Source organism: Aotus nancymaae, unplaced genomic scaffold (assembly GCF_030222135.1).
Source record: "Aotus nancymaae isolate 86718 unplaced genomic scaffold, 86718_ANA_hifiasm-v0.15.2.pri h1tg000002l, whole genome shotgun sequence".
NCBI classification, from domain to species: Eukaryota; Metazoa; Chordata; class Mammalia; order Primates; family Aotidae; genus Aotus; species Aotus nancymaae.
In genome coordinates this window covers 19965364-19987942 of record NW_026988413.1, presented here as the reverse complement: position 1 = coordinate 19987942, position 22579 = coordinate 19965364, and the positions used below count along the sequence as shown (strand labels likewise).

General features: G+C 40.6%; 1 protein-coding gene across 4 annotated transcripts in view; it reads right to left on the bottom strand.

The window, feature by feature from the left end:
- The window catches only part of DGKI (diacylglycerol kinase iota), a 445642-nt gene that overhangs the window by 5676 nt on the left and 417387 nt on the right, over positions 1–22579 (bottom strand). For 3 of the 4 annotated variants that reach the window (XM_064373122.1, XM_021674149.2, XM_064373130.1), the window contains 4 exons: positions 19317–19354; positions 15353–15473; positions 4756–4792; positions 2957–3056 (listed from right to left, as the gene is read on the bottom strand). In XM_064373122.1, coding sequence (XP_064229192.1) covers positions 2957–3056; positions 4756–4792; positions 15353–15473; positions 19317–19354 — 296 coding nt within the window. The remainder of the gene's footprint in view (positions 1–2956; positions 3057–4755; positions 4793–15352; positions 15474–19316; positions 19355–22579) is intronic. The other variant, XM_064373138.1, reaches the window with a different exon arrangement.

Genomic DNA, 22579 nt, shown 5'->3' with positions numbered 1-22579 from the left:
TTTGTGATTTAGCAGTTAACCACCAATTAGAAGTTCCTATAATAATTTTGATTCAACTTGTTCGCAGTCTTAGTAGACAACTGTGTCTTTACTTCAATAATAATGAGGTTGGAATTTCCAGCTTCCAAATATTCAGAGAGATGGCTGAAGTGGGCCTTTGAGTTGATCTCTAAGGAAGTGATCTCTAATAGGAGATCGCAGCATCTCATATGCTGCATCTCAGGATGCTGCTTCTCTCCAAAAAATTCCAGAAGATTCAGTTGTAATTATCACATTCAACTTTAAACTAGCATCCAGTTACAGAATGACAGAATTTTTAAAAACCTTAAAAAGTAATGAAGTATAGTTATATTATTTCATATGGTAAGATCTCTAGAATAATAACGCTGAGTGAAAAGTTATATGATATCATGTATGTATGACTTCATCTAGTTAAAAAAAAATCAGTAAGAGAGAAAAACAGGCATATCTGCATGTGAAGAGGGATCATTAAAAGTTTAATGATATTTAGGTTGGGTTGTGAGGTTGCCAGCAATTTTTTGCTTTTGGGGACATATCTTCCTACATTACTAGTTTTCTATGTGAGGGGTTTATAATTATAAAAGTAAGTTACTTGCACTTAAAAAAAAAAAAAGCAGACACATAGACAATACAAAATAGAAAGAAGTCTCCATGAACACTGAGTCCTTTATCTGATTCAGAAACTTAGAAAGATAAAAAAGCAGACCTCAAGAGCCAGGTCTCCTGATACCTGTTTGATTTGTCCCTCTTTTTCATGGCTTCTCTCTTTTTTTAAAATGATCTGAGTTGAGTGTAGGACCAGCCTTTATGTGGTAAAGAGGCAGTTGCCCGGCTGTTGTCTGAGTGGTCCCAACAAGGCCAACCCTACTCCATAACCTGGCTCCATTAATCCTGACTGCATGGTGTGTGTTTCTCAATCAGGTTAAACATCAAAACATCTGAGTACAAGTAACATCTGAGAAGAACATCACACTGAAAAAAGTATTACTTTTAATGGCAGAAACTGCAATTACTCTTGCACCAACCTAATAGCTGCCATTTGAAATAATGTACCAAATTAGCTAGCCGGACAGGTAACAGACCACTAGAAACCAGGACACAGCTCAAGTGTGTTTGAGATGCCTAGGCAGCCAGAAAGCAAGGGTGCTGGTGGGTTTCCAGGGAAGTAGGGAGTTCTATACAATACAACTGGCTCAGAAAGGAAAGAGGCCCACTTGGGAGGCAAAGCTATTTCATAAAGTAGACTGCAGATTGAGGAGGCCCCAGGGAAAAAATTGCACATAGGCAGATTCTCATCACTTAAATAAATCTAATGGAGCTTAAGCCATTAATTAGGCTTCTAAGTCATTGAGCTATGTGTCATGGTTACAATCATTGGCCCAAAACCTGAGCTACTCAGTACCTGATTAATGAAGGGCTCATCTATATATTAAGAGTCTTTTCTGCAACTGTCTATAGTTAAGTGGTTCACTCTTTTTTGGAATCTACTGAGTGTTGTAAAACTCTCAGAGCTTATCAGAATCCTCTATGGCAAGCTTGCAGCCTGCAAGCCACATGCAGCCCAGGTGGCTTTGAACGAGGCTCAACATAAATTTGTAAACTTTCAAATCATAAGATTTTCTTTTCTTTTCTTTTTTGCGATTTTTGTTTTTTCAGCTCATCACCTATTGTTAGTGTTAATGTATTTCCATGTGCGGCCCAAGATAATTCTTCTTCCAATGAGGCCCCGGGAAGCCAAAAGATTGGACACCCCTGCTGTATGGGGTTGATCTTCTATGTAAACTAACTCCTCTCTCTCTCTCTCTCTCCTTTCTTATAGGCTGAGCCCTGGGTCAACTCTACTAAGTTACAACTCTTCCTTTCCTCGATCTTTCAACCCTTTCTCTTGGGTGTGCTCTATAAATGGAAACAACTCATGATGCAGCCTGTTTTCAGTTCTAAACAGTTTCCCCTGAGGCCTCACCTCCATCTGCTGATGCTATCAAGGTTGGCACACATGTCACACTACCCATTTCTGGCCTCACCACCTTGTTACTAAGATAGTTGCACACTTTAAGTCCAGATTTACATAAATTTTGCTGCGAAGAAACCAACCACAATTCAAGCCACAGGGCCACAGGTATCACTGTACCTCAACAAAACAGATTCTATAAACAAACCGATTTTGTTATGTGGCTGGGGTGTTCTGGCACCAAATGAGAACCACCAACCTGCTGATACAACACTGGGCTGGACGTCAAAAGGGCTCAATTTAATTTAAGGCTCAGCTACTGATCCAAGGGTATGTGTAACTTTCTCTAGGTTTTTAGCTCCTATACCTATAAATGACAGTAATTCCCATGCTATCTAATTTCTGAGGTTAACTTTTAGAGAATAATATTAGAAAACAAATAGAAAGAAATTTTTTAAAATGAAGAACTACATAAGCACACCAAATTTAAGACTGTAACCATCTCAAAGCCAAATCCCACCATCCTGGGAGCTGGGAAGTAATCCCTTTGGCATCCATATAAAGGGCCATATAAATCATAGAATTTAAACCACATTGGAGTAAGTACTGAAGGAAAACCCCAAACGGGCTTCTCCGTAGTCAGGCCAAAGTCTTTGAACATGGTCCTGACCCCTCTCCTTGGGCTTCGGACCTCCACTCCCATGACTTGGCTGCTAGCATTCAGCAAGACAACCCCAAAGTCCCAAGGCCAACATGTTCAGAGGTTTATAAAGCCCCATAGGCAAGCACATGCCCTCCCTTTGTGCTTATACATTTAAATCACAGTTTCTCTAAATGAAGCACTCTATTTTTTCCTCCTTTTTCCAAATCCCCAGGCACTTCCATAAGCACAGAAAGGATGTCCGTGCTATGATCACAAGCAAAAGCAACAGTGTCTTCGATCTCACCCAGTGGGAGGATGTTTGCACTCACTCATCGAGTTACCTTGGAGTCCGTCTTTCTCAGAGATGCTCCTGCATCCACCAGAAGCTGGCACACAGCCCGGTTCCGCTGGCAGGCGGCCTTGTGCAGTGCAGTCTCACCCCTAAATCAAAGATGAAATGGGAAACCACCCATAAAGGGGCTGGAGGCAGCAGGGAGTGGAGTGAGGGGAGCTGATGTCGGGTGCTCCTCAGCCTCCTCCCCTATAGGCTGCTGAGACCTTGCCTGTAGGGTACATTCTGGGGACTGGGGAAGGGGATTTCTAAAAATTCCTTGAGCTAGTCATCACCTGATCATAATTTCTGACTCCAGTCCCCTTTTGAAACAGTGTTGGTTAACTAGGCTTAGTAATTCTTTTAAAAAAACTACTACTGTTTGATTTAGGTTACAGTCAATGCAGTATTAAACAGACCAATTGTGTAGATGTAGCTGAACACTGGGTATCATTCTCACTGTGCATACATTTGAGCACAGTGAGAAGGGCACTGGGTGAAGGAACAGGGAGCAGTGTGGAGTGCCTCTGGCCCTTCAGGCACAGCATGCAGCCCTTGGTTGATGGCCACTCAGCCTGCAGAGGAATATCTCCTGAGAACCCAAGTTCAAAGAGCCAGACCAACACCCACTCTGCTCTATCCACTTTAGATTCTGTGTGCGTGGCAGGTGGAAGGAGGGGCAGTCACAGAGGATATCTGAGAGGCACAGTGAGACTCTGGGAGAGTTTGAGAGCCAGAGCTCTCCCCAGGAGGTAGCAGGCCTGAGGCCAGCCACTCAGTGTGGGAAGGGGCAAGGGAAACTGGCTATTTCCCCATCACTGACAGGCTGTATAGGGAGGAGGATATTCCTGTACTGAGCCCAAAGTCACGAAGATGCTTAATGCCAAAGTGTTTCAGGAAAAGCCATAGCAGCCCTTACAGAAGGCATAATGGGGTAAGTGATGGCACCACTTATAATCTTGCCAATCAGATGTGCTGGCCTGTGGACTGGCTCTATGGAGCAATAGACAGCTTCTTCCATGTGTACTAACTCACAGTTCTACTGCTTCTCATTCATTCTCCATTCTATTCATTTCTACTTCTCCTCCTCCCTGTGTGCTTAGCTACTCACCACCTCATTCCTCTCCCCACCAACTCATCTTTACACCTTTTCAAATATGGCTTTCAGGATTAGTTGTACAGCCTATCTTTGTTCCTCTTTGGGAAGCAGTATCTATTTCGCTGCTTTAAAAATAAGGTTGAAAACAAACATTATTATCAGTTTAGGCACCATCTCAGAGTGGATGACTTTTTCAATCAGGATTCCTTCTCTGAATCACAGAAGACAGAAAATGGAGTGACTACATTCTTAGTTCTTCAGTGGTGGTTCATAACTTGTCTTGTTCTACACTAACAGAGAGGAGTTGTGTCATTACATGTGAAGAATGCCTTAGGGCAGTAGGGCCCCATTTGCTCAGAAACCCAAGTTGAGAAAGAATAAATGTGATAGGTACATTAAAAGGTAAGTGTAATTATTTAGGCTTCTCAGCATTCCAAGATGTACCAGTATAGGAGTACAATGCTTGAAGCAAGTTCTAAATGATGATTACTATTGACTATGGAGGCAAGCATTATGACAATTGTCATCAATTAGTATTGTGTAATTTTTTATTTAGGCAATTAGCCCTGCACAGTTATGAACAGAGTTGAAAGTGGACTTTGAATTACTTAAACTAAAATTACCTATGATATGCTCTATAGATTAAATTCTTCTCCCAGATATGTTCTGAAGAAAATAATCTAGACTATATAATAAAAGGCAACACTCACGTTTCACTGTCTGCCATATCCAATAACTCAGAAGGACCTAAATAAGAAGAAAGCAAGATGGCCATAAACAATAAGCTCAAAAACTAAACATTATCAGAAAATCTATAGTCACAGAATTAAAGTGCCTTGCAAAGCTATATTTGGGGATAGGAATAATAAGGCAAAAAGAAAAATAAAAGGATCCCTCTACCTCCTTATCATCCTTATCACCAAACTCCCAATCTCCATGAGCCAATATGTACAGAATGGTAGATAGAAAAGAATGGTATGGTCTCTGCTTCAAGAAGCTTTCAATCAAGTTTAAGAAATAAAACTGGAATATAATAACCAAAAAATAATTAAGTGGCTAACTGGGAAGAAAGGGGCGAATGAGGTGGACTTTAAGAACCAGGGCTATTTCTCATTCTCTAACAAGTTGCTTGGGATGGTGTTTTATGAAGCATAATATTAGGACTGTAAGACACTATACGTATCATCTAGAGTACAATTCCACTTTTTTAAAAATTTCTCTTCCTAGGTCAGAAAGAAATATTATGCACACACATCCAATGACTATAGATGCATCCTTAGGAATGGATATATTGTGTGATTTGCCCCCTTCACAATGTTTTAGGTGTTCACAAATCAATCTATTCAGTCTGCAAACACTGTTTGGAGTGTCCAGCTTTCTAGCTCTGTACCACTGCTTCTCTCCTTGCCATCTCTTGCCCTCTTCAGCCCACAGGTATCAGCTGAGACTTTTCCCCCCCATAAAGGCCTTTATGATCCCATTTCAGTTTATTAAACAGCAGCCTATATAAACCCTCACTTTATGTACTGCCCCATTTCCTATAGTTGAATGAGTAATGAGATTTATCATCCAAGGTGGGACCACCCCAGGCAAGGGGGGATATATGATCATGTTATTGATCATGACATTTATCAAAGTATTTTTAAATAACCTGATTTATCTCTCCCCATAATCAGACTCTAGAAAACCCCTTAAAGTTTTGGCCCATGCTTTGTCTAGCATTGTGTCATTCCTTGGTGCCTACTATAGAGTCTGGAGCTAAGGAGATGCTTAAATATTTGGTTGAATGCATGAATAAATATGCTTGTAAGTGCCAAACACAGTTCTAGGTATTGAGTATTTTAGTCTTTAGAAAGATGATCCATGATCCTGGGGATTTGTTCTCTTTATTGGTGGATGTCATTTTTATTAACAATGAACTTACTGTACATAGTAAGGAGGGGAAGAAGAGGTGATGACTCTCACCCTGAAAGTCATTGGCCAAGGAGAATATAACAGAGATGTTATGGGATTTCCCAATTCTCTTGGTTATCCAAATCATCTTGACTTCCTCTCTTACACCTGCTATTCACTGGGACCAGGCGAATCTTCTCTTGCAAAGTCTCTCTTACTTTGTCTTTTCTGTTTGTCCTATTTGACAAATACACTTCCTAATTGGTATCTGCCTGGAACATTATTAGCATGCAGAAGTAGTTACCAAGACAGATAAGAAGGTCTTGTATCATCTAGATTTCTAGGTTTTCAGTATGGCATATCTACTGCTTACTCCCAAGTATTTAAACATTGGAGCTCACAGTCTTTCATCTGGAACTATATTGCCTCAATTTGTTCCCAGGGTTCCATTTTATTTATTTATTTATTTTTTCAAAAAAGCTAAAGTGGTAACTACACACTCAACCATGAACTTCTCAGGCTTTCCCAGCTCTCCCTATCCATAATAGCCTCATATCTAAATCTGACATGTTCTTTAAAAGCTAGTCTGTGACAAGGTCCTCCGAAAAGATGACCTTGGACAGGAGGAATCTATTCTTTCTCTCAACTCCTAAAGCACTTATTTGGTTCTACCCTCATACTATGCATTCACTTTTTGAATTCATGCCTTCCATAAATAAATTATTCTGTATCTGTTGAATATAAGAACACCTTAATTATTTTTTGTATGCTTCTATCACCTACCCCATATTAAGGAAACAACAAAAAATTAACTCATTCCTCTTTGTTCCTTGGTGCTGTGATTCTAAGATAAAATGAATAATGATCTTCATCCTCCCACATACCCAAATGCAAAGCAGCAAAGGGCAGTGATTAGGAGTGAGGTTTCTGGAGCTGTCCCTTCTTGGTTAAAAGTCCCTGTTCTGCTACAGACTAGGTCTTTGGCAAGTCTAATTAATCTCTCAGCCCCTTAGTTATCACACATATAAAGTCAAATTAATAATAATATTTATCTCACAGGGTTGTTGTAAGAGTTCAAGAGGGCCGGGCACAGTGGCTCATGCCTATAATCCCAGCATTTTGGGAGGCCAAGGCGGGTGGATCATTTGAGGTCAGGAGTTCGAGACCAGCCTGACCAACATGGTGAAACCCCATCTCTACTAAAAATCCAAAAAATTAGCCAGGCATGGTGGCACACACCTATAATCCCAGCTTCTCAGGAGGCTGAAGCAGGAGAATCACTTGAACCCAGAAGGTTAAGGTTGCAGTGAGTCGAGATTGTGCCACTGCACTCCAGCCTGGGCGACAGAGCAAGACTCTGCCTCAAAAAAAAAAAAAAAAAAGTCAATACATATAGTGTGCTTAAAACAGTGCCTGGCACACCACAGGTACTGCTTCAGCTTTAGATAGCATAAAGTGTCCTATTCGCTGTCCTCTCTGCCCTGAAACAGCAGGTCACACTATGTCAAGATATGGGAACATCAGTGAAGGAAGGTGACATGAAAGGGTTGCATTACTCCCACTTACATGTGAAGCCACTTGTTGACTCAAATTCTATGTCCTGAGAACCAAGCACCTCAGGCCTATTTAGCTGCTAACAGGGCACTCTTCACAATGTCAACAAGAGGCTTAAGCACCCAATGGTCCTCTTAAAGAGCGCCTGCCACCTTCAGGGAAGATTCTAAGCCACTCATTTGGAAAGGAATTCCATGAACATGAGTAGCCTGGACTCATTAGTAGCTCTGTTCCCATTGGTACTGCTAATTGCACAACTATTTAGGCAACAGAGGCCTTGTTTACTTTCCCCCTTCATTCAGCACTGTCATTCGGTGCTCTCAGAAAAGTGCCATGGTGGGTCCCCAGTCCTCCAGGGTCTGAGTCTCTACGCACGTGAGGGGATCCTGAAGCATTTTAATTGGGCTAGCATAGCAATAATTCACAATATGAAGATGGGGACAAGGAAGAGAGCTATTCTTCACAATTTCTGACCAGAATCACTATAAATGCAGCCAACCCAGAATTATTCCAGAGCTGATTATCTAGTCTGTGAGTCAGGCATGCCTGCGGCTACCCATCACTCTCCCTCCCTCTGCACCCTTTCATCCTCTGCAGCTGACAGAGGGGAGAGGCAGAGGCACTAATACTAAGGCAAGAAACTTTTGCTCTTAATTAATATCTTAAAAAATGCCAATTAAAGGGTTTTGGGAATGGCTCTGAAATAATCAATTTAATTAACTTCAACTTTCCTTATTCTCCCATCAACATAGATAATCACAAAAGAATAGAACATTTTGAACCCTGGCCAAGAAGAGGCAAAAGCGGCAGCCAGCTGACTACAGCTGGGAATGGGCAGCTATTTTTAACAGCACAGGTACATTTTCTAATCATTTTTTAGCGTGCTTTAAACTGACTGCATAATGCTAGCAAGGAAGGGGCTAAAGAGAGTGGATGCCAGGAGAGGCCTAAGACAAGGCTGTTCTTCTCCTTATTTGAACTTGCACTCCCCAGTAGGGAGCCGTGCTTTAACTGTACAATGTGGAGTTTAACTGCACCCTGTGGCTTTTAGTGTATAAACAATAACACCTGTGATTTTTGGAAAGTTAATGTGAGTCTCACTAATAAAGGAAAGGAGACAAAAGGAGAAAAACAAGAGAGGAAAAAATAAAGACTAGTCAGGCACGGTGGTTCATGCCTGTAATCCCAGAATTTTGGGAGAGCCAGGTGAGAGGACTGTTTGAGCCCAGGAGTTCAAGACCAGCCAGGGTAACATAAAGAGACCCTAACTCTACAAAAAAATTTTTAAAAATTAGCTGGGAGTGGCAATACATGCCTGTAGTCCCAGCTACTCTGGAGGATAAGGAGGGAAGATTCCTTGAGCCCAGGAGATCAAAGTTACAGTGAGCCATGACTGCACCACTGCACTCCACCCTGGGTGACAGAGTAAGAGCCTGTTTCAAAAAAAAAGTAAAATAAGAAAAAGGCAATTGAATTCCTTCAATGTATGTGAAAGGGTAACATTTGGGTTTGGGGCTTGTTTTATATACACATATATTCTGATTGCCAACACTATGCCTCTCCCCTAAGGAATTTCAAGGGAGACCATCAAACTGTCAGCAGAGAATTCACTATTGTTTCCTCAGTAGACAAGGAAACCTCAGGTCTCCGTCTCTTTCAGGGTTTACTAAAATGTCCACTCTTCATCCCTTGGCTGACCTGCACCAGAAAAAATACTGTAAAATCCCTATTGAGGAGATATGGGTGCAGATTTCTCCATGAAAATTTCAGATGAAAATGGCCACTGCTCTTCCAGAAACCTAGACCAGTTGGCACTTGAACTCTGCTTGTGACACTCACAAGGCCCCACCCTGCATTGTGGTTATCTATCCATGTTTCATTTCCCTTGCTGGTATTAGGAATATGGAGGACCCAGACCATCTCTCACATATGGATGAGTTTTGGCAAGTCACCTAACTCCACCATGCCTCCGTTTTCAACACCTGTCAAATAGAGGTGAGAGTTTACTGTATAGGGTTGTAAAAATTAAATATGAGAATGCATTTAAAACACTGAGGACAATAGAGGTTAGTGGTGATTGTTACAGATACTATTTTTTTCCTTAAAAGTGCCTGGGACAGAATTAAAATGTTTACTTTTTTTTTCCTTAAAAGTGCCTGGGACAGAATTAAATTGTTTCAATGAATGAATGAATGAATGAACAAATAAAAGACATTTTAAAAGCATTTTGGATCCCAGCCAATATCACTTTAAGAGAAAGATTCAGAATTGAAACATGGATTCAAAAGACTGTGTATATGGGAAATGGTCTGAAAGTTAAAGGAAAGAAAATTCTGTTAAGTGGACATACACATCAGTATTCAGGAAAAGCCCAGGGAATGCAAAAGGAAGCAAAACTTCACAACTCTTTCAAAACAAGAAAGTGAACATCGTGTTAAGTAGCCAGGCCTTCCAAATTACAATGATGCTGCCCAGTACTCATTCCATAGGCTCTTCTGTTGGATACCCCAGCTCCTGCTGATGTGACTTTGTCATCAATATCATATTTGTAGTATATATGACGTGCCTTTTGTCACATGCATCCTTTAATTTGCTTCCCACACCAAAGCCTCCAAATCCCCTTTGCTATTCCTTCCACTTCCCATGGCCTCTCTCTGGGCCCTCATTTCCCATTAGTCTCCCTGACGCTGCCAGCAGACCATTCCAAATCCTCCCCTGCCACAGGACAAAAGCTGCACAGATGTGGGGAGAGCTGGCACTGGGAATGCTAACAGCACTGTCATCCTGTCCCAGCAGGATGGTAGTCGGTTCTCTCTGGGACCAGAGGCAGAAAAAGGGGGGTTAAAAAAAGAGAAAAGAAAGACTGAAGACAGAAAAATAGGGAAGACAAAATAACCCATTGAAATCAAAAAGGAAATGCATGAGTGAGATTTCTATCAGGAAAACCAGTAGGGGGCAATGGGGTAGGCGTGGGGAGAATAAAAACAAAAGAGCAGAGTGTGCAGGGTGGCAAAGGAAAGAAACGACACAAAAGTCCCTTGGAGGGGCAAATGAGGGGGGAGGGAGCGGGCAGAAAATATGGTTGAAAGGAGCTGAAAAGCGGGAACCACTGAGAGGAATCTCAGCTGGAATCCCTGCATCCTTAGTTTCTCTCCCAGTCTCTGTGGAATTGTTAACTCTTCCTCCCTGAGTCTCTTTTCAACTCTCTAAATGTCCAAATTCCAGTTTTTCATAAAGGAAAGCAGCATGCTGTATACATGAGCAAAGACATCCAAAGGAAGAAGATGCAAACTGAAAAAAACTTCAAGCCTCCCATGGTGCTTTCAGAACACACCGCACATCTCCTGTTGCACAGCCCCCAGCCTGCTTTAAAAGAGCCCATAGAAGAGAAATCGATTGCTGCTTGTTGTGTCTGGGAGAATAACTAATCTCAGGACTCTTGTTCAGGTGTCCTCTTGATGGTGGCCCACACTCCTGACCAGAGCCAATGAAGAAGAGGGCAGAGCAGAGGGGAGAGGGGCTCAGGAGTCAGGCTGCGGGAAGCAAATGAAGTGTCAACTCGAGAGCCACAAACAACATCAGTTGTGCACTTGGAGAAGAGCCCATGGATCCAGCAGAACTGCAATTACTAAAGGCATCCTTACAGTCAAGTCTGAACAGCTTTTCAGACTTATGTTGTATGAAACCACGGGACAGACATAAACCAAATCGTAAAAAATGAGTAAATAAATAAACAAAGGCTTTGAGAGATTTGCAATATTCAATAACCAGGAGGAATGTCTTTCTTGATCTTTGGCATAGTATAAACGTTTTATTATTTTTTTTCATTTACATGAATTCAAACTGATGAGACTTACCCACTGCAAATCTGATGCTAATTTAAAATACAATGCCATAATCTGGCATATGTCCCTAAATCCCAGACTTACTGAGACCTCTTGGAAAGCCTTTTTTTTTTTTTTTTTTTGGTCAGGTCAGGGTATTGCAGAGTTATCATCATTGCTAAGTTAGGAGATACTATTTCAATTAACAGAGATCAACTTAAGAAGGCGATGACAGTATAGAGAAAGGGTAATGTTTTCTGTGTACTTGTCTCTGACTTCAAGAACCCTCTAATTTATAGGAGTTCCTATCATCTAAAAGAGAGGAATGGTTTTGCTACGATAGTTTTCCATAAAATGCAATGGTTAATATAAACTGAATCAGCAACTAAAGATACTAAAAAACAAACACAAGGACAGTTGAGCTGAAGTGTTTAGCTCTTGTGGAATGAAGTGAATTAGGCTATATCAAATGATTTTACATCCATATTTCTGAATAGATAAAAAATATAAGATAGATGTCAGAATGAAATTGACAATGTCTATGAAGGCTGATAACGAATTTCAATAAGAATCAATTGCATTTGAGCCTCCATCATTCATCTACAGTAGCAAAGTGTTAAAAAATTGCCATCTATCAAAAATGCAGTGATCCTTGGACTAAACATCATAATAACATTTCATTTGGAAACAAAAGAGATGGATTGTGCTCTCCCATCTCCACAGTCTTTCTCCCTGTGAGATTAGAGAGCCCGGTGAGGCAGGAAGTGGGTACAATGCCTTCTGAGACCTCAGGAATTGTTTGCTTAGAAGTGAATTTAGGATGACTACTGTGACTATTGTGTTTCTTCTCATGAGCATAAATATTAAGACAATTAATTTATAACATCTAACCAAAGTATTGGAAAAATAAGCACCCCCATCCCCCTAAAAAAGATTGAATTCCTTTGTGTCCTTCCATCCGAGCAGAGTGGTATTGTGTGACTCAGTCTTTGCAAGAGACACTGCAGGTTGGTGAGAAACTACTGATTTATATTGGAATGTCAGGTTTTGCTCAAGGCTCTCAGAGAGAGCCAGATGAATTCATGCCAGGTGAAGTATGTGTGTAATGATCTACATTTGGGGTTACAAACGCCAAGCCCTGTGAGTATGGATTAATGGTACTTTTAAGGACCCTATTTTTGGAGGCAGGGGAAAGAGAGGAAGTAGAGGAAGTGAAAAGCCACTGTGTCCAGGTGATATCATCCCAGGCCTCATCATTCATGTCCCTGGGGTGGCTCAGATGAGGAGTTTTCCTGTTTTCATTTTTAGTGTAATAATATTTCAAATATTGCATGGGCTATACTTATGCTAAAAACTTCATTATTGGTATCATCTTTTTTTTTTTCTTCAAGGGACAGGGTCTGGCTCAGCTACCCAAACTGCAGTGCAGTGGTACAATCCTAGCTCACTCAACCTTGACCTCCCGGGTTCAGGCAATCCTTCTGCCTCAGGCTCAAGTAGCTGGGACTATGGTTCCACCATGCTGGGCCATCTTGTATTTGTATTTGTGAAACCTGGATTCTTAGGACCCAGAACTGAAGTAAAAATAGAAAAACAAAGTTCTAAGGGATTCCAGGTGAGTCAGATGTTCAGGACATTGTGAGGGTAGTGTCATCACTTTAAACTGCAGAGAATGGGACATAAGGGAGTGTGGTAGATTAAATATATCCATGAACTATTCACAGCTCCTGCCATCAAACAGTGGAATCTGTTTCCCAACCTTTTAAGTCTGGGCTGACCCTGTGACTTGTTTTAACCAACAGAATGCAGTAGAGATCATGTAGAACTTTCCAGCTTCGCTTCAGGACATCTGGCAGCTTCCAGTCTCACCCCTAGGAACCCCAGGACTACCATGCTGTGAAGAAGCTTGGGGAAAAAAAGACCAGGTATTGAGAAGGCTTAGGTGTCCTGGCCTTCCAGCCATTCCAGCTGAAAGCCCCAAACATGTGAGAGTCTATCTTCAATAAAGCCTCATCAAAAACAGGAGCTGACTCCAGCCTCCTAATGAGACCAAGTGAGACAGTGGATACAGAGATGATCCTAGGACTAGGAGAGGAAATACTGCTTCTCCAGGAAAGGTAAAAAGATGGGTGGGGGGCAGGGTGTGGAGAGAGAGATTCCTAGATTGTGCTGTCACTCAAATAGATGGCCAGTGTTCTGACCTAACTCCAGAGAGAGGGTAGGTGGGCACCAAATGGCTTAAGGTATCCAAGTAAGTATTCAATCTCTCGGGTAAAGGGCAAAGGCAAACTAAAGAGAGTAGATTGAAAGTGATCAAGAAGACAGCAACGAGGAGAACTTTAAACCTGAGCTGAAGAAAAAGAAAGTAACAGTATACATCTAACCCTCACCTGAGCTTTGTGCAGTAGAAATCCTGAGATATTTTCTTATTAAAGGAAAAATAACATAATAACATTGTGGCTTCACTCTTGCCCAGAAAGCAATGCTTTTAACTGCAAGAGATTAATTAGCCAGGGAAATAGGACAAGGAATCGTAATAAGCCCCAGACTTAGCACCAAAAATACAGTCCACCTACCTAGGCTTTCCAGGGCAGACAGGTTTGGAATTATCCAACCCACCTTACAAGGAGTAAAGAAATCCTGTAACACAGCTATCCTGCTTTCATGGCTTTTCCTTTTTCTAACCCTCCCTTTTTATTGTATTTCAGACCAAGGGTTTAAGCATAATCTTCATAGTGAGAAGGTACTGAAGACAAAGCAAAGAAAGTCTAACGTGACTGATAATCTAGAACCTACTTTGCAAGGAGCTTGTGAAGATCAAATGACAGGATGTGTTCAGTATAAGCAATTGGCAAATATGTGCTTGATAAATGGTAGCTATGTTATCTATTTGTGACTTTACCATAGGACTTAACACAGCTCCATATATCTGTTTTAAATTTAATCGGACACACGATCATATTTTTTTCTTTAGCCTACAATTGCTTGGAAACAGTGACTGTATTTTATTTTTGTGTGTGTACCAGTCTATAACAGGCAGTTCCTGTTAGGCACTACACAAATATTTGTTAAACGAATGAATCAATGAATGGAATAAGACATACTTGCTGAATTGCATAAAAAGAGGAGCAAAAAGGATGTGAATGTTTACTAGTGTGCTTACCATCTACAGGCTAAATTTAGGTACAAAAGGAGTCATACAAAGGCTGGCTGACAGGCTCAAAGAAACTTTTCCAATCTCTCTGTATATCAAAGTCCAGCAGAATTAGACTATTTCATTCCTTCTCATTTAAAAACAGCCTAGCTAGGCAGTATTTTTTTCCTCTTTATTCCTGTTCTTTATTCCTAGAAATACTATGAAACATGAGAAATTGAATGTAACAGTTTAGATTTGGTATTCATCAAATATGTTTATGCTTCTAAAGGGTTTTTAGAGGCAGATGCTATAGTGCATGCTACTTTCTGCAAACGATCTAGCACCAAATTAGAAATCCAGTTAGAAAGCAGTCTGGAAGGTTAGTATGATCTGCCACAGACAACACAATAGCACCAGACATTTTCAAAGAGAATAAAGTGTAACTTGGGTTGAAAAGATAAATGAGATCAAACAGGAAAAAAAATGAGAAACTAGAAAGATGGAAAAAATTATCCTCATTAATCCTCACAATGATGAACTACAAATATGCGTTAGGTAGGCGATCCCAACCTGTTAATTTACAGAAGGACTCTAAAACAAATAAAGTGCATGATGCCAGGCTGCATTTATTCTTGTCCCTTATTTTTAAAAAACTAATTAGTCTGAAAAATAGCCTGTAAAGAGCTTGGTATGAACATTGTTTCTATTAATTGCTTGGTTAGGATGGCCCATAGGTATCAGTGGTCTGCAACCACGACTGCCTCAAATAAGCAGGGGAGCCGGCTAAACGTTTGAGAGTATTTCTGCCATTCTGAAGAGTGCCTGGATGAAGGGTACCTTAGAAAATGCAATGCATTTCACAGATAAGTGATCCTGGGTAAGTTCACTATGCCTACTCACCGTGGTCAAGGATATATTTCACAATCTCCCCGTTGCCGGTTTTAGCTGCGTAGTGAAGGAGTGAACAGTGGTCTGGTCCCTGAATTAGCAGACTGCCTCCATTTTTATAGCTTTCTATTAGCTGCAAGAGAGACATAACGGAAAGAAGCTCAGGCAGAATCCGGAACAAGGATAACAGCTAACTGGTAATAAAATAAGAGTCATGTAGCCAACCACAAATGTTTCTAGCCTCAGAGGACAGAGAGAAAAGTCAAAATGATGAAGTAACATTCCTGGACTATGTTATCACTTACAGAGATGACCAGGGCCTCTTCTAACTCTGGAGAGAGTCTGTGGATGTTGAATAGGCTAGGGAAACTGAGTCATGGTGAATTACTTTTTCCATTTATTTTCTGAGCACTGGTCCCTATGGTCTCTGTCCCAAGAGAGTAAGGGGTGGAGTGGAGAACAAAAGCATCTCTATGTTGGCTTAGCATTCTCTCAAGTGAAAGGGTAATTATGGCCATAAGCAGGAATAGCTTGGTGACTGTAGCTAAGCTCCTTGCCTGTGTCCTTTAGTTTTTCTTTAGTCTCATGAACCTAAATACCAAATATCAAAGCTGCTTCTGTTTCTCCTGTGTAAGATCACTGCCTACAAGTATAGACACATATGCATGCATCGTGCACGCACACATATGAACACACGTCTGGCTTCCGTCTTCATCCAGGTCTGCAGCCCAGCCTGCAAACCTTCTGTTAATCACCCAATACATACCTAACAGGCTAGAGATGATCTACAGAATGAGACCCAAAATGATTCAGAAAATGTAGTAGTTTCTATATGAGAGAAGACTGGGGAAGAAAACCAGAATTTTGTAGCCTGAGAATAAGGTGGTTAAATGAGGATATGGTCTAAGTTTATAAAATATTGAACAATACAGAAAATGTGAATGGTCCCTCTTCTCCAAACTACAGTATATCAGGACAAGAGTGCCTGTGTGAAGCTTCTAATAGGTACTTTTAGGACAAAAGAGAATTAAATAACCCAGCAGGTAATAAGCAAAAGGAACACATTCTCTTTCCAGAAGTTAGATGGCACACATTATAGATAATCAAACATCCCATAAGGTGAAAGAGCATAAATGACATAAATGCAAAGAATAAGTCCTAGTGTTCTATACCATTGTAGGATGACTCTAGTTAATAATATATTAAACAGTTTTAAATAGTTAGAAGGAGGATGTTGAATGTACCCAACATGAAGAAATGATAAATGTGTGAGGTGGTGAATATGCTAATGACCCTGATCTGATCACTGTATATTATAGGTATCAAAACATCGCTATGTACTCCATGAATATGTATAATCATTTGTCAATTAATACTACTTTTTTAAAAAAGGAATGTAAATTCAAAGTTCACATCTTCACTCAAATACATCCACAGAATTGCTGTGGGCTAGATGCCAAGAATATAAATGTGAATACAATACAGTCACTGTGCTCAAAGCCCTCACAGCCCATCGGGGAGATGGACAGGTAAAGAATTACACTGTAATGGACAGAAACATCACAAAGTTCTCAGAGAAGTACTAGGGAAGCATGAAGCAGGGGATAGAAACAGAGCCATGGAAGACCTCCCAGGACATAGATCAAAAGCAGTTAAGTAGTTGAATGGAGTTAAAGAACATACGGGACTTTCATCCCTAAACTGGGGGCCAGGAGGGCAGGAAGAAGTAGCCAACAATTTTCCACAAAAATCTAAAAGGGAACCCTGTTCTATTCAACAGCATTGTCTTAAAATGACACTCCCTTCCTTTGTGGGGAGATTGACAAAGGATAGCAGCATGGACCCAGCCAGACCCATTCAGGGTCAACTGCCTTGATCCTGCCTTCCTGTGCTGTTTCCAGATACCGCGAACATGAAGTTACTCCATGGGCATTTTTCACAGCCCAGTTGTCCAGGAGCTATTTGTGACAGTCTTCATACGGGGGTGGCTCCAGAGATGTGTTCTCTAGTCTCTATCTCTCGCTCTCCTTGTCTCCCTCTCTCCCTCTCGTGCAAACACAAATGCATGTACCCAATTTAATATTTAATAAATACTGTGCTTTCCACTCAGGAGAAAGAAACAAAAGAAGGTAGAGAAAAGAAAGAAAGAGGGCACTAATATTTGAGAAGGAAAATTAAAGAAAATATGTAAGAGAGAAAAAGGAAAACCTTAAGCCCTCAGTAAATATTCCATCTCTCAGTAAATAAGGTGTCATTAAATCATGTTTTAGTCATTTAGGAAAGAATTATAACAGAAAATGCATTAGAATGGTACAAAAATGCTTGCAGTTTCTGTCACTGAAATGACAAAAAAAATGAATTACTTTTGCACCAACCTATAATAAGACAACCAGCTGGATATAGTGATTTCCCACATTGCAAATGATTCTCTATTTAAAAGTATGAAAAAAAGTGTGATAATAAACTCAGGGTCCTGGGAAATCAGTTACCTAAACAAAGAGCATATGGAAAATAAAATGGAAGGGTCTCAAATGTACAGGGCTTTGCAAAACTTTCTGCTGTAGTTTTGCATCCCCATCCCTCAAGGGCAGGAATCAATTTTATTCAAGCCTTTATTTCCCACAAAACCTAATGGAAGGCCTTGCATGGAGTATAGGATGGTATGGGCTTAATTCCACTGGTAAGAAACGGCACTGAACTCATCAATATAGTGCAATATATTGCAATATAGTGCAATGGTGCACTATGATTTGTGCGGTGGCGCAGGCACCATTTTCAGTATTATGTACCTAAAGAAGGCAGTTGATCAAGATGTTTGCAACATTTTTACTATTTGTTTTCTTTCTAGTAACCTGTTGAAAAATGTAGCACCGGTGTCCTTCGGTTTGTCCAACAGATATGCCCCACAAAAAAGTTATGTCTAGGGGTAGGACTTTTCAACTTTCTCTTAGGGCTATTGGTTCCTCCATCTGCAATGGCACCTTACTCCACAGGCTGAGGAGTCAGGCACAGCCTCTGCCTTCAGGCAGCTGTCATTATTACAACGCAGGTCAGTTCCAGCAGGGGGTGTGCAGGGGCATATGGGCAGTCATGGGCCTGATGCCTGAAAATGATGTGGGACCAAACACAGCTTTAGAATATTCATAGATGATGTTATATAACAAATATTTGTATTTCCATCATGTGTAGCTATTTAAAAATGCAGATCGACACTATCAGAATATTAATAAAACAGCTAACATTTTAGAGCCCCTTACATGTAATAGGAACAGTTTTGAGACCTTAATATGCATTATTACATTTACTCCTCATGACAAGCCAAAGAGAGACGTAACATTATTCCATTTTACTGATGAAGAAACTAGGGCAAAGAGAGAATAACATAATTACACAAAATCACACAGACAGTGAATGACAGAGCCAAGATCTGAAAGTCTGACGTCAGATTTTACATTCACCCTCAGGGCAGTGGTGACTGCTTCCCTCCTTCTGAACAAAATTCACCAGAAACACAAGCACAAATTAAACTATTCCAGGTGGATCAGACTGAGGGTCCTTGTTTGGCTATCATCCCCAAAGTATAAAACCATAACAAGGAAAGATTAATCTCTGGCCTGAAGAATGCATTTCTGAGTTTTGACCAGGTAATTCTTACAGATGCATTCATTTCAATACCTGCCGGAAAGGAAATCTTTAAATTCTTCAAATGTCAGCTTTTAGAGAGTAGGAATTCCTGGCGCTGTGCACGCTGCATCCTGGGGACATGCAGTTCATTTTAAGTAACTGAGGCAAGTGCCCTGATGCTCCTGAACACCCTCTTTGCTCATTTCTCAAAAGAACATCCTACCGCTTCCACTCAGCCAATGCAGGCAGTGGGATGATACATGATAGATGGGAACATAGAAATTTGGTGAGGAATGATGTTGACTTAAAGTTCTTAAGGAGTCGCCAAAGATTTGGTAGAAAGATATCTTACCTTCATAAGATCACCAGCTATTACTGCCTGCAAAATTGCTGTGAAAGACAAAAGAAAGATGTCTCATTAGTAGAAGACCCTTTCATTAAAATATCACACAAAGTTGGATCCATATTTTGGACAAGTAGTCTACATTTGCGGCAGGAATTAGGGAAGGAAAATATCTTGGTCAAGCAGACTGAGGCCCTTCCCCACCCAGGTACCCGTTCCATGCATCCTTCCAGAACCCATGTGTGCCCCCCTCCAGCCTTGGTACAGTAAATATTTAAAGCATTGGAGTCACACATATTGGGTTCAAATGTCAACTTTAAGCAGTAGGACACTGGGCAAATCATTTAACCCCTCTGAATCTCAGTTTCCAAATTGGTAAAATAGAAAGTTTAAACTTAGTAGGGTAGTTACAAGGGTTCATTAAGTCCTGTGAATGTTCCTAACCCAGCCACGGATGCAGAGTAGGTGCCTAATCATGATTGCACTTGCTTCCTTCTTTCTAGTTCCTTCTACTTTGCTCTCTTGGGATTTAAGTAGTCACTAGTCCATTTGTGTTTTATGATAAATACCTATTGCTAGGAATATTAAGAAGACTGGAGACAGCAAAGAGGAATCAAGTCTATTTTAATTGTGTTCTCGAGAAAACAACCATGTGTTTGGCATTTAATTTATTGATGATTCTTATGAAAAAAAAGAGGTTAAAGGTAATAGGTAACTTAAACTACTTTTAAGAATATGTAGCCTTAGAGAAAAAGCAGACATGTCTAATGATTCATGCATCTCATTCTCATGTGGGGTATAGAAAAGGAATGAGAGGCTGGGCGCAGTGGCTCAGGCCTGTAATCCCAACACTTTGGGAGGTCAAGGCAGGTGGATCATTTGAGGTCAGGAGTTCAAGACCAGCTTGGCCAACATGGTGAGACCCCATCTCTACTAAAAATACAAAAATTAGGTGGTGTGGTGGTGCACACCTGTAATACCAGCTACTCGGGAGGCTGAGGCAGGAAAATCACTTGAACCCAGGAGGCGGAGGTTGCAGTGGGCTGAGATGCACCACTAATCTCCAGCCTGGGTGACACAGTGAGACTCTGTCTCAAAATGAATGAATGAATGCATGAATAGTGAGTGAGAAAATATGACAAAAGGGAAAAATAGCATATGAGTGTCCAATGACAATTATGGTTCCTAAAGGAAACTATTTGCATCAGGTTGGAAATGGTCCTTTTAGAGAAATAAATATCTTGATTTTATAATTACATATATATATTAAATTTTCATTTTTATTTTAGATTCAGGGGGTGCATGTGCTGGTTTGTTACAAGGATGCATTGCATAATGCTGAGGTTTGAACTTCTATTGATCCCGTCACTCAAGAGAGTGAACATAGTACTTAACAGGAAGTTTTCAGCCTTTATCCCCCTCCCCCTCTCCTTCTGGAGTTTCCAGTGTCTACTGTTCCCATCTTTATGTCCATGATTACCCAAACTTTAGCTCCCACTTACAAGTAAGAACATGCAATACTTGGTTTTCTGTTTCTGCATTAGTTCACTTAGGATAATGGTCTTCAGCTACACCCACGTTGTTACAAAGGACATGATTTCATTATTTTTTTATATCCGTGTAGTATTCCATGGTGTATATGTACCACATTTTCTTTATCTACTCCATTGCTGATAGGCACCTGTGTTGATTCTATGTGTTTACTATCCTAAATAGTACTAAGATGAACAGTGAGTACATGTGTCTTTTTGGTAGGATGATTAATTTTCCTTTAGGTATATACCAGTAATGGGATTGCTGGGTCGAATGGTAGTTCTGCTTTAAATTCTTTGAGAAACCTCCAAACTGCTTTCCACAGTGGCTAAACTAATTTAAATTTCTAACGGTAGTGTATAAGCATTCCCTTTTCTCCACAGCCTCGCCAACATCTGTTATTTTTTGACTTTCAAAAAATAGATTTTAAGGATTTAAAGTCACAAAGTTTTAGAAGAAAAATAATTTAAATGCATTTTTGCAAAGTGACATTTTATCCTTATTTGAGTAGTCTCTCATATAGAGTTAGCCAAAAGTGCTGTATCATGCATTAAATTACATGGAGTCCCCGACTTTCACTGAGCAAAACCCCCAAAGCTTTTATATTGTATATTTATGAGTCCTGGGTGAGCAGATGCAAAGGACCATAAGCATGTTAAACTCACTCACTGGCCCTGGGCTGAGTGCCTTCCCTTTGACCAAAGCTGAAGCCTTAGAAATTTATAGAAATAATGAGGGCTACCTGACATCGGAGGAAACAGAAGGTAGGAAGAAGAAAAGAATGGAGAAAAATGGAGAACAGAAAAGAGAGAAGAAAAGCTCTTCTCCATAACAAGCTATAAGCGACATCCTCTTGGCGTTCCCCTTGGAACTCTAGCATAATGCTTTGCACATTGTAGGTACACACTAATTAATTGTTGAACTGACTGAAAAGAAAGCAAAGAGAGAAAAGGAGAAGAGAGATGAAAATGAGAGAAAGGGAATTAATAAAGTGTTATGTGTCAAAAAAAAAAAAAACCTATGAAAACATGGTGTCTCACTCTTCCTTTTATAAATGTCCACAGCCGGGCACGGTGGCTCACGCCTGTAATCCCAGCACTTTGGGAGGCCGAGGTGGGTGGATCACGAGGTCAAGAGATCAAGATCATCCTGGTCAACATGGTGAAACCCCGTCTCTACTAAAAATACAAAAAATTAGCTAGGCATGGTGGCGCGTGCCTGTAATCCCAGCTACTCAGGAGGCTGAGGCAAGAGAATTGCCTGAACCCAGGAGACGGAGGTTGTGGTGAGCCGAGATCGCGCCATTGCACTCCAGCCTGGGTAACAAGAGCGAAACTCCATCTCAAAAAAAAAAAAAAAATGTCCACAGTGGAGTTTAAAGTAAATCTCTTGGGGTATAGTGGCCCAAATCAGCACCATCAGACCTCCATTAGAGCCTCTGTCCAGTGCCTTCAGGGAGTTCACCACGCACAGAACTCTACGAGGCTCTGCAAGGCCTACAGACAGTGAGAAAAACACTGTTGTCAGGTTTGTAATGTGAAAAAAGACTCTTAACTGGAGTCTAATTCTAATTGTTACAACTTATTGGACACATACATTTTGGAAGTTATTCAACTGTTTTGAACCAGTTCTCTCATTTGCAAATGAGGTTAACAGCTGCACTGCTCACCTCTCAGCAGAATAAAATTTTTAACGTGTTTTATAAATAGATATGTGATATAAACAGAAGGCACAGTTTT